This window comes from Mixophyes fleayi, chromosome 1, assembly GCF_038048845.1.
Source record: "Mixophyes fleayi isolate aMixFle1 chromosome 1, aMixFle1.hap1, whole genome shotgun sequence".
Taxonomy (NCBI): Eukaryota; Metazoa; Chordata; class Amphibia; order Anura; family Limnodynastidae; genus Mixophyes; species Mixophyes fleayi.
Genome location: NC_134402.1, coordinates 282,477,515 through 282,490,572, shown reverse-complemented (window position 1 = coordinate 282,490,572; position 13,058 = coordinate 282,477,515). Strand labels below are relative to the sequence as shown.

At 37.0% G+C, this 13,058-nt stretch overlaps 1 protein-coding gene across 2 annotated transcripts in view; it reads left to right on the top strand.

The window, feature by feature from the left end:
• APBA1 (amyloid beta precursor protein binding family A member 1) overlaps positions 1–13,058 on the top strand; it is a 108,974-nt gene that overhangs the window by 77,958 nt on the left and 17,958 nt on the right. The window contains exons 4-8 of one of the 2 annotated variants that reach the window (XM_075210974.1): positions 1,915–1,954; positions 4,382–4,527; positions 5,419–5,451; positions 6,487–6,573; positions 10,524–10,709. In XM_075210974.1, coding sequence (XP_075067075.1) covers positions 1,915–1,954; positions 4,382–4,527; positions 5,419–5,451; positions 6,487–6,573; positions 10,524–10,709 — 492 coding nt within the window. The remainder of the gene's footprint in view (positions 1–1,914; positions 1,955–4,381; positions 4,528–5,418; positions 5,452–6,486; positions 6,574–10,523; positions 10,710–13,058) is intronic. The other variant, XM_075210976.1, reaches the window with a different exon arrangement.

Here is a 13,058-nt window from a genome sequence, read left to right as displayed (position 1 = left end):
AAAACCGAACTCATTGTCTTTACCCCACCCAGGCTCCCTTCCCACCATGACCTCTCTATCGTTGTTAACAACTCCACTATCTTCTCTGTCACCCAACTCCGCTGCCTAGGTGTCACTCTCGACTCCTCTCTCTCTTTTGCGCCCCACATTCAATCCCTTGCCCAAGCCTGTCGCTTCCAACTCTGTAACATTGCCCGCATCCGTCCCTTCCTCTTTCAAGATGCCACCAAAACTATCATCCATGCTCTCATCATCTCCCGTCTCGACTACTGCAACCTCCTCCTTACTGGACTCCCCTGCTTCCGCCTTGCCCCCCTCCGCTCTATACTCAATGCGGCTGCGAGACTCATCTTCCTCTCACGCCGCTCCTCCTCTGCCTCCCCTCTCTGTCTTTCCTTACACTGGCTCCCCTTCCCCTACAGAATCCTTTTCAAACTCCTCACCACCACTTACAAGGCTCTCTCTCAGTCTACTGCCCCTTACATCTCTAACCTCCTCTCCATTCACACTCCCGCCCGCTCCCTGCGCTCAGCCAATGATCGCCGCCTCTCCTCCACTCTGATCACCTCTTCCCACTCTAGAATCCAAGACTTCTACCGTGCTGCCCCCCTTCACTGGAACGACCTCCCTCGCTCCATTTGTCTCTCACCCAATCTGTGCTCCTTCAAGCGGGCTCTTAAAACTCACCTGTTCCTTAAGGCCTACCAACCATCCACTTAACCTCTCACCTCTTCTAGTTCTCCCCTGCCCCCTTTCTCTCTCCCCGTTGCTTCACTGGCTCCCTTATGTACCTGATTCTGTTTACCCTCCCTTAGGATGTAAGCTCGTATGAGCAGGGCCCATCTTCCCTCCTGTCTCCATACCTGTTCTTCCGCTCCGTATCTACTGTATCTGCCTGCCTGGAGTTTCTGTAGTACTGGTACTTTGTATTTATTGTTCTGTACTGTCTTACCCTGTATGGTCTACTGTTTGTACCATGTACGGCGCTGCGGAAACCTTGTGGCGCCTTACAAATAAACGATGATGATGATAATAATAATAATAACTCTTCCATTTCAGTGTGTCTGAAGAAATAGCAAATAAACACATCATTGCTGATTGTATGCTAAGGGACAAAGAAGAATACTTAATGCATTCTCATTTATTTAGTTGTGCATAGTAACTTCTCCTAAGCCTTGCACCTGTGTCAGATGTTTTAGAGTGAACATCAGATTGAATGTATCCTCAAAGTTTATAATGATTTACTTGATCAAGCTAGGATCAGCTAAGTGTATTTGGTAATTTAATGTATTATCTAATGTAACCTATTTCTGTACATTTAACAAACCCTGGCAACAAGAACGTGGTTGAATTTGTCCCTATTCTAAAGGTGTTATTGATGCATAATATTCATTACAGCAGAGATTAAGTCTGCATGTTATGTGGTCAAGCATCATATTGGTATAAGACATCAAATTCTCTGTTTCTGTCTGCATTCAGCCAAATGATTTGTTTTCCTCTTAGCTCCATGGGGATAAATCTACAGTCTGGAGATGTGAATATTTTACTGTAATTTCAATTTCAGCCCATGGAAACCCAGAGACCTGCTGACAGTCTCCTAGGCAGTAACTTCAAGAGGTAGCATGCAGTGTTTGCAAGCATTACCAAACTGTCACAACCGGGAGCCTGCAAATTCAACTCTGAACTCCCTAATTATCTAAACATGCTAATAAGACCCGTCTGTGCCCAACTTCCTAAATAACTGCTAATTGTTTGAAAACAATCTAATGTTTTATTTTTTTATTTTTTGTTAACAAGCGGCTGTCTGGCTGCATTTGCTGTCTTGTGTGTGACTTGTGCATGGAGCTGTTCTATTTTACTTTACGACATGTGTCTTTCTTGTATTCAAACAAACATTGTTTGTCTTAATTACAGTCAAGAAAGAGCCTGGCTTCATTCCCGACCTACGTAGAAGGTAAGAAAGAAAACATGTGGCTAATCATAATCTGAAATGTCAGCTGGATACATTCCTCTAATTGCCATAACAAATTTAAATCTTGCATCCTGGGTTTTCTTTTTGCGTTACATTAAAGCAGTGCCTTATTTTTCAGACTACATACTTTTCTCAAATTTTCAGTAGCATATTTAAACCCCCTACTAATATCTACAACATGTAATCGTTAGGTTATGGCCCCTCCCTCATTTTTTGTGATTGCCTTCCCCTGGCTCACTTAATGCTAGTTGAAACAATTCACTGGACATAACTTAAGTGTATAGTTCTTTGTATATTTAATGTAATAGGTTTGTGAATGTGCATACAACTCCTTTTTTTTTTTGTCATGTGAGAATGATTACAGTCCAACCCCCCAAGTTCCTCCATCTTTTCTGATCTTTACTTCTTCATAGGCACTGCAGTAGTTCTAGCCAAGCATAGCCAGTGCCACTTCTCTCTTTGGGGAGCATCCTGGAAGAACGCTGAATCTACACCTTTTGTTAAACAAATATACTAGTAATGATTTTGACTTTTGGTTGAGAAAAACCTATAAGAATAGCGCAGACTAAATGAACCCCCCTTACTCTCTCTCCCCCCCTCCCGCTCTACCTTTCTCTCCCTCTCTCTATCCCTCTTTGTCTTTCCCCCATCCCTACATGATGTATTATTGAATACTAAATGGTACTATATTGTTATGCTGAACTATTGTTGAATCGTGTTCATGTATATATGTCTTTACGTAATATTTTTGAATATCCTTAATGCATTGTTCTATACAAAATAGATATGTTTGTAAAAGCTGTTCAATCTTTCAATAAAAAAGAGATTTACAAAAAAAAAAAAAAGAATAGCGCAGACTGAAAAACACAAAATCAGTCCGACATTTGCTTTCATTAGTCTTAGCTTTCAATGCACTGATTAAAACTGGTATCTTATTGGTTGGAATGAGTTTTAAAACAGTTGTGCTGGTTGAACAATGTTTCTAGAAACCTGTAGATGTAAAACATGTACATTTGAATAATGATTGAATGCGAACATCAGCCACTGCTTGAATTACATACTAGTTTATTGTGAATCCCTCATTTATTTGACCATTTCCAGAAATTAATTTAGTCTGTTCAGTTTCCTTTCATTTGCCGAAAAGGTACTAGAGTATATTATGGAAGCTATTTATCACCAAGGTTAGCTAATTCCATCTTACTAGATGAATACAGTTCTACAGTACGGCCTTTATTTTAATATTGGGAACAAAGTACATTTCCCCGTATCTTAGTTGAGATGGAATATTATTCTGCATGTGCTGTCCCGTGGGTCAGGCCACTTAGGTATGCTTATTTTACATTGCAAGAAAGTGGTTTGATACAGGAAGCCGCTGAATATATCTGTGGTTAAAGCATATACAAGCTGCCCACTTGTTGTAGATGTCAGAGACAGCCATATAATGCCAAAGTGTATTATTTCATATTGGGTAGTTATCAAACCGATCCAAACTAACTAAATGCTGTAGGTGTCCGCAATTGATTTGTAATCCTAGTAATGGGAGGTCATTTATGTCTTGGAAGTGAAGAGCAAAAATCAGTCTTGTGTTGTGCGTCCCCAGCACTGGAAGGGCACACCTTCAGATTTGCCCAGTCAGCTGCTTTCATGCTCCTGTAAATATCATGCTACCATATTGTTTTTGCTCTTTGTTAGGTGCTAAGAATTCACTTATATAGTTAGTTACGGGCATCTCCAATCCGTCTTCAAAGATATGCAACTACACTGACGTTTAAAAATGGTCAGTCTCTGGCTTTGTGCTGTTCTGTGCCTGCCCATAGTAAATAACCCTAGCTGAATGCTGAGATTGTAACCTTGAAATCATATAGATCAGGCCTGGCCAACCTGTGGCTCTTCAGGTGTTTAGAAACTTAAAGTCCCAGTATAGATTACCAGTAGATAGCCAGCCGATAGCTGGCAGGACATGCTGGAACATGTAGTTTCACAACACCTGGAGAGACACAGGTTGACCAGGCCTGATATAGATCTGTATGGTAGTTGGCCCAGAGCACATTTATAAAAAAAAAAAGAAAAAAAAAAAGACGTGAAATGATTTCATTTGTTGTAATGATGATCATGGAACATCCACATCTCTCTTCATAAAAGGGATAATGGGATTTGATTTGTGATGTTCTATGTAACATTTATAACAGATAAGCAGCTCATGGGATGAACAATTAAACAAAGGTACAGCTTATTTATTTTTTCTATGGTAAGTCAACTCTCGGTGTCCTCACATCTGGCAACTATTCCAAGCTGAGAAAGTCAGTTAGTCTTAAATTTAAATTGTCACAAATGTAGGTGTGTTCAACACTGATTCATTAGGTTTCTTATTGCACGTTTTAAAAAAAATATATATTTTTTTTCTCCCAGTCCCAGGGCCCTGTGATCCAGAAGATTTAATCGATGGAATAATTTTTGCTGCCAATTACCTTGGCTCCACGCAGCTACTTTCTGACAAGACCCCCTCTAAGAATGTGCGCATGATGCAAGCGCAGGAAGCGGTTAGTCGGATTAAGGTGAGGTGTTGATGCTTTTCTCCTCTATTAAGTTTAGAGATTGCTCTATAGTTATAAATTGCATAGATCACGTAGAATCCAGCTGTAACAGTTTTTAACATTGTTTAAAGGGGTTGTCCACCTTGAGATGCCTTTAGTTTATTGGCTTATATAATGATCTTTTTTTTGTTTTATTCTGTGCTTTTCAGTCATGTCAGCCATATTATCAGGCCTTAGGATATGACATATGACCTCTTTGCTCTCTGCATTGCTTACAGTTGTATCTAAAACTCAGCTTTGTGTATCCAGTGACATGAAGAACAAACAACTGTGTATGGCTATATAAAAACATGGTTAAGATCATAAACAAAAATGTGAAAAGGTAAAGCAAGGTAGTAAACCTTGCTGGAGAGCATGTGTAAGTCATTAATCTATCGTCATCTGAAGGTGGAAAAGTTTATTATTTACCTTCTCTTCCAAAGTATAGTTAACAGAATTGTACAGTCAACCATCCTGTCACCCAACTGTTAAGATGCATGGAAGCTTAGTGATGAAGGGTTACATTCCCTACATCTTCATCGTTTTTACAATGCTGCATCCTTATTTTAATATGAGTTGTCTCCATTGCTGTTAGTACATGTTTCATACGGGCCAATTTTTGTTCTTGAGACCAATATAAAGAGCCACATAACCAAAGTAAATAGCTCTGAAGATGGAAAGACGCGATTGTGAAGCACAATATGAAACGTTTTGCTCCATTCCTCCAGTTTCACCCCTGATTAGCTAATGCTCGCTGCGCCAGTACTGTCTGAAATAAGCACCAGCTTCCCGCTATATTCCCCTGACTAGGACTAGTATCTGTAATTTATTCTCTAACCATATTCCTGTCTCTGTTTATTTCATGCTAAGCAGATGGCCCAGAAATTAGCCAAAAGCAGGAAGAAGGTGCAGTACAATCTCATCAGTTTGTTGTTATGCTTGTTTTTTTATTTTTTTCATTTGCGTTTTCGCATCTTGCGACTTCATATTTCTGTATAGAGTAAGCTGTCCTCTCATAATTAGCCGTTTCCTTAAAATTAACCATTCTCTCCTCTTTTTGTCACTGGCCATTAAGTCATTCCATCTTTGTTATGATGTCATACATACAATAGGTGGGCTGAAAATTAGAATCTGTATATGTTGCAGTAGCAGTTTGGCATATAGTAGCAATACAGACCTCTCTATGTTCTATATTTTCTAAACATTATAGCTGAAACAACACAATAATATAAAGATTTTTATTTTTTTAATACCTATTTGACAAAAAGACGTCAGAAAAACACGCATCACTTTATATTAATTTATTTTGCATATTGTGTAGCATTTTATGTGATTAACACTGTCATGCAAGTATTCTGGATGTGATTGTTGTACTGTACATGTATTTCTGTTGTGGTTCATGTGTATAAAACATTCTGCTTATCAGAACAGTGTTAGTTTTCAGGTGTTCTTTAGATATATTGTTGTACACAGCTTGCTTGTGGTCCACAAAGAAACACAGAAAGCCTTTTAGTCTTCAAATAGTGACTACTTAATGGGTGTATAGCAGCCACTTCCAATTTTGACTTTAGCATCAGATTGTGCAATTAAGTACTCCTGCACTTACAGGGAACTACAGTCATTTGGAATATACAGTAATTATGTCATTAATGTTCCCACGTGACAACTGCTCTGATAAGAACATTTGTGACCAAAAAATAAACGATTTACATAAAAAAGCAACAGATGATAGACATAAATTTTAATAAAAATAAAATAATGTGTAAATGGATACTAATTATAGGCTTAATACTCTGTAAGCTAAAACTATATGTTTTCTTTGAAGTTAGTCTATTCTGTGAGGCTGCTGTTCTGATAGCGGAATGTTTGTGCAATTTGTCTGTTCTATAGCTCAGATTAAATGAGCAATTTTTTCTTAACTTGATTATTTTTTATTTTTAGGCAGCAGAAGGGGAGGCCCAGCCTATGACAGAAGTGGACTTGTTTATCTCTACACAGAGAATAAAAGTATTGAATGCTGACACACAGGTAAGGGATAAGTGAACTTTAGTTTCTGGCAACTTTTTTGCCATTGACTGGAATGTCCTAGAAAGCAGTCATAAAACAATGCAAGCATTACTGTAGAATGAGCACCCTTTATTATAGATCTCAGAGGTCTGGGAAAACTGCAAAGATTTTTAATTAGTCTCTCTTGGTCTGTGTGTGATGTGACATATGTTCTCTGTACAGCACTGTGGAATTAGTGGCGCTATATAAATAGCTGATGATGATAACAGCCATATTTTATCTTCAGGAGTTCAGCCCATGTTCTTCCTGCATAGACAGTCATCACTAGTTCCTATGGGGAGCACAAGGGCTGTTCACACTCAGGGCAATGAGGCAGAATAAAAATACTTTAAACTGCATCCATGCTTTGTTGAGCATTCACCTTGAGTTTCTCTAAGTGGCTGAGCTACCAATGTGATCCTCATTGAGATAAATTATCGCTATGTGCATGTAACCTAAAAAAGATGTTTTCTCTATTTATTTGTATAAATTGTGTCCTCCTTTTGATAATATGCTTTTTAAATTGTTAAATAATCTTTAAAATGATCAGTGAGAGATTAGACCCCACTGCCTTTTTAAATTTACTTGATACCAAAGATGAAACGAACATGGGTGCAGGGAGCGTGGCCGCTACAGGGCCTGGTAGTAGATGGTGCCCAGCAATGCCAGACCTCCCCCTCTCAGGCCCCCAGCAGCACTCCCCAAGACTCCCCTCCCTGTTCTGTGATGAGCAGAGTCTTCTTTTGAGTGCATGTGCTGGACCTTTGCACGTCGCACAATGTTCCCGGAGGGATTGCACAGTCCTCCTTGCGGCCCTTTGAAGGCCCCTCACTGATCTAAAGTGTACATTTGCAGTAGTCACAGCTTGAAGACACTAAGATGTACACACAGACATTAAGTTGAGTTTAACTTCCATTCTTAAAGCCTATTAAACACACTTGGATGTTGACAGTCCAAAAATGAATGTTGTGAGTGATAGATATTACACACATTTTCTGGAGAGCTGTACATCAATTGGAGCTGTATGGCAGCAATCACTAAGTGTCTAGGATACTGTACTGCAGAGAAACATTAATGAACATGCTTTGAGCGCTCTCTTAAAAACAAGGACAATGTGCAAGCCCTAATAATGTAAACTTCATAAAATTATAATTGCAATTTATAGTTAACACACATTATTAATTAAAAAAAAAACCGCTATAAAACGGTTTCCCCTCTCGACTTAAGCAATCAATAACTGTTGGTGTTGGCAGAAGTTCCTGTGACTCCTAATTTCATGTGATCATTAAGAGCCAATGTACTGCATTCAGGCAATTTAATGATATTACATGGTGTTTCTCGTGAGCCTACTCTTGCCAGTACATAAGCTGCTCATACACTCATTAATACTTATGAATATTCATAACTGCTCAGAAGGTGTCTAACTTCATGCTGGCATATAAGATTGTGTATATAGAAGAAACTGTAACACACCTTAAATGTAAATATATGTTAGTAATGTGTTAACAGTTCTGTTAAATGTACCCTTGTGTACAGGTTATAGATACACTTAGAAAAATGGCAATACATAGCAATACATTTTAAAATTGTGATATACAATAGAAAAAGTCAAATATGCAGTGTAAATAATAAATAAAATAAAAACATGCATAAATCTGAAACTAGCAATTAGAGCTGCACTCAGATCCGCATTCAGATTCATATACAGTAAATAATTAAGCCAAAATAAAGATCTGAAATGGAAACATCCTGTATCAACCCAGCACTATTTTAGTATATTAATAAACATATAAATCACTATTTTCCATAAACAGATTAACTTAACATATCTTAATGTGTATGGTGGTGCACATGATTCTTAAAAATGTAAATAAAAAAGGGGAATCAGCCGTGTCATACTATAAGTGAAAAGGGACCAATCACTTCGATTCAATTAGCCGCGACGTTCCTCAGTACATCGCGCCCGAATGATTTTCACAGGAACTTTCTGCTGATTTTTTTCCTTGCTCCCCATAGAGGTGCGAGGAAAAACAAGTGGAGAATTTACCGTAGTAACGGTAGAAATGCGCAGCCATAATGTTCTCAGAAACATGGCGGCTAATTGAAACTCCCCATAGATGTAATAGGTTAGATACTTTTTACTGAAAAAAACAGAAATAATGTTAAATTGAAAAACTTGCATTATACTTGGCTTATGAACCTTTTTAATTAATCCTGTATTCCACTCAGTGCTCATTAATGAGTAGAAGTATCGGATACAAATATTTGAATATTGTTTACATCATATCTTTAGGAACAAGAAATTAGTTATATCATTTTTCAGATAGGAGAGTTCTCACCAACTGCTATGCAATTTTTCTTATCGATTTAAAAGTGTTTACATGTTAAAGTCTATTGTGAGTATGATTTTGTTTAAAAAGACAAGTCTATTAACAAAATATTAAAATTATGGAACTGGTTAGATGGCCATGGAACACAAGCATGATTGAGCAAAAATGTTTTTTCATGTAGCACACAAATATCAACTTTAAATTTCAGTGTACAAATAAGCCATCAAGTATTTGTGTGCTACATGAAAAAACAGTCAGTATATAACTTATGTGCAAAACAGAATACTAATTTGCACCCCTTGCATTGTAACATGGTTTTGTCCAGGAGACTGAAATAAGAAGTTTCTTAAGTTAAGATCCTTAATGAATCAGGCCCAATATATTTAAATTGTTGATATTAATATTCATTTTATTTGGTGCTTCAAACTTATCAGTTTCTCTGTTGCATTAAGAATTAATAGTACACAGAAGTTAACAGCATAAATGATTTGTTTGTTAGAATTAAGCGTTGGCTGCAACTCATGGTCTGTTGTAAGGACAATGTAGAGGGAGGCTATGGAACCTCAGACCAGTATATTTTTAAACTGATTCGATAAAGGTTGATTATTGTGTTAGGACATCATTAATAAGCTGTATTTTAATAAATAAGAAGTACAGTTTTTATGCTTTGCAGTATATCTACATCTGTTTTTCAGTAATACAAAATTGAGTTTCGGTCACTTTTAATCCATGGAAAAAGGGGCATTTTAATGGTCAAACAAGGGGCTTCCATTCAGCCTTGAGATTGTTTGTTTGGCCAACCCATCTAAATTCAATCTTAATTCCCTGTAATATACTACTATTAATTAATTCAATAAGTACAATTTAAATCTTAAATACAAAAGAAGATCTTGCATTTATATTTTAAAACATTATCTGCATAAGATTAATTTTCTGTCTTGTCAATCAGAATATGTTCATTTATTGTGAACTGTAAAAAAAAAAATGGGCAGCAGTTTATTTTGGTTCTTTCACTATCTATGGAGAAGTAGAGACTGACATTAACGTGTATGGTTATCTAGATCAATTTCCCCTCACAATAAAATAGGCCTCCATCTGGCTTCTCTGTGGTGACCAGATGGATGCTGGTAAAAATCTAAATGGAGGGAGATTTTTACTTTTTTTTTATACTATTTTGTATATTGTTTGTTTCTAATCAAAATATTGTTTTTCTTAGCCAACTAAATAAGCTTGTAAAGTGCAGCACAATAGCCTCTGGTTTCTGCTTGTGCCATAGTTTCTTACTTCTGTTAAACTATTCTTTCTTTCTGCAGTATTACAAGTCTTTGCATGTAGACTAAGGTGTTGTGTTTTAGTCACTGACTATTTGGCAACACAATCCTTGTTGTGTGACCCTTTGCCAGTGTTCCTTGAGGGCAGGCCTGGCTTCTTACTATAAGTAATTGTCATCTCTGACATTGAGGCCAGGAGAGGGGAAAGATTCTCAACCCTGTCTCTGTATGTGCACCCGCGGTGCCAGGAGACTGCACCTGTGCCCTGCCACAACACTGATACGTAAATATTTCCTTTTCACCCCCCCCCCCTATCTCCATGTTTCTGCAGGAGACAATGATGGATCACCCTCTGAGGACTATCTCGTATATTGCCGATATCGGGAACATTGTAGTCCTGATGGCACGCAGGCGAATGCCACGCAGCAATTCTCAGGACAATGTGGAGGCTTCTCACCCATCCCAGGATGGTAAAAGACAGTACAAGATGATCTGCCACGTTTTTGAGTCTGAGGACGTAAGTACCACGTGATTTTGTGCTGTTTGTGGTAATGCATGAAAATCATTGCATTACAAAGAGATTGCATCGAAAACCATGAATTCTTCTATGACGCACCAAAACCATCACGTCCATTATGTCATGGTGCTGTATTTAATAAATAAAGACAGTACATTGCTCCTGGATATTTATAAAAGAATTATTGTAAATTGTGCCCTAAAATAACAGATTACTGGCATGTCTGGATACTTTGCTGCAAATAGCAACATATTGTGGACAATATTAAATTCTGTCACAGCATGCTTGCACGAAGGCTGTCACTACTGAAAGTATATTTCAAGTGAATAATCCCAAGGCTCTTTAATGATATAGAAAATACACGGATGCCTCAAAATATTATAATGTATGCATTTGCTTTTTGTACTTTGAATATGGAGCTGTAAATGAAAAATAATGTGCTACATTGGTACCTGCCATGACAAATAATGTGCTACATTGGTACCTGCCATGACACATAATGTGCTACATTGGTACCTGCCATGACACATAATGTGCTACATTGGTACCTGCCATGACAAATAATGTGCCACATTGGTACCTGCCATGACACATAATGTGCCACATTGGTACCTGCCATGACAAATAATGTGCTACATTGGTACCTGCCATGACAAATAATGTGCCACATTGGTACCTGCCATGACACATAATGTGCTACATTGGTACCTGCCATGACAAATAATGTGCTACATTGGTACCTGCCATGACACATAATGTGCTACATTGGTACCTGCCATGACACACATTAATGTTTGGGGTCATTTTTAAAAAATAGTGCAAAGAAAAAACAACTGTGCTGCTTATAGCAACCAATTAAATATTTGCTTTAATTTTCTTAACTGATAAAAAAAAACATCCTAGATAATTGTCTCTGTCTTTTGTTGCATTTAATTTCATATATGCTCTTTAATGTTTGCAGATAAGGTCCCTGCCTGCATTTTACACACACTGCATTGCTCTTTATTGTTTCTGTTTTTCTAAAGACAATAAATACAGTACTGTAATTCACTGCAATTTATAAAACACAAGGGGCTAGATTTACTAAGCTGCGGATTTGAAAAAGTGCAGACGTTACCCATAGCAACCAATCAGATTCTAGCTGTCATTTTTTAGAAAGTACTAAATAAAGGAAAGCTAGAATCTGATTGGTTGCTATAGGCAACATCCCCACTTTTTCAAACCCGCAGCTTAGTAAATCTAGCCCAAGGTGTGAACATTAATTGTCCACTAATGCTCATTTTTTTACACTTGGAAATACATTCCACTTTTAGAAACGTTGCAATAAACTAAATTTGTGTTCAGGAATTAATGTTGTTTTAAGGCCAAATAATATACAAATTTGCATATTAATATATTTTTTACAAACATAACCTACATATAATGTAATCTTGAGGAAGTGATAACAATTCAGTAAAGTCATGCAATGTCATTTATTTTTAACTGTGACATTGAAATTGGAAATCTTGTTTAGAAATATATATATATATTTGCTGAAGAGTAACCTAGGACTACTTTCATTAATACAAGATTCCATGTTCAGAACTTAGTGCAGAGCAAATCTTTTTTTTTTTTTTTTTTTTATCGGTGTAAATGTTGTTTGATGCTATTAAACGAACATTACCTTAAATGTAATTTGGTAAACAATTTGAGGTTCTTCTTTCTGAGTAAAACAAGGGTACTTCCATTTTGGAGGAATGTTTCCTTTAAACATCACTTGCTTGGTCATGCTAAGCAACATTCAACAATTTTGTGTACCATTTTGGCCACTAGGGGCTGTGTTCTAATTTAGTATATGGAATGATGTTGGGTTTTGCTTCTATGGTTATGCAATGCTATAATCTTCTATGCAGAATAGATTGTGCTTGTATGTTTTACTGAACAACTGCAGGACAAAGCGAAAATAAACACTAATTAAAATGAGGCAAAGTGTCTATGGAGAGCATAGGCAAACAAAATAATATTTAAATGAAGGCTTTTAATGAGGACATAGTTCTTAATACAGCAAACTGTCACTATAATGTACTTATTTTAAACCTCTAAAACCCGTACAACTATAAATATTGTATATTTGCATTTTTGGTAGGTTAGATATAATTAGCAATCATCCTTCACACTTGTGTGGGTTTAATTCTGTCCTCGATCAAACTGGAATATTTGAGCATGAACATTTCCATCCTTGTAACTCCTCTTTTCCTTTGGAAGAGCTGTAGAAATTAATGACATGAATGTCAGTTCTTATTAGCAATGCTATTTTAAACAGTATGTTGCTTCATAAATAGAATGTAGTTTTATTATCTTTTTTTTTTG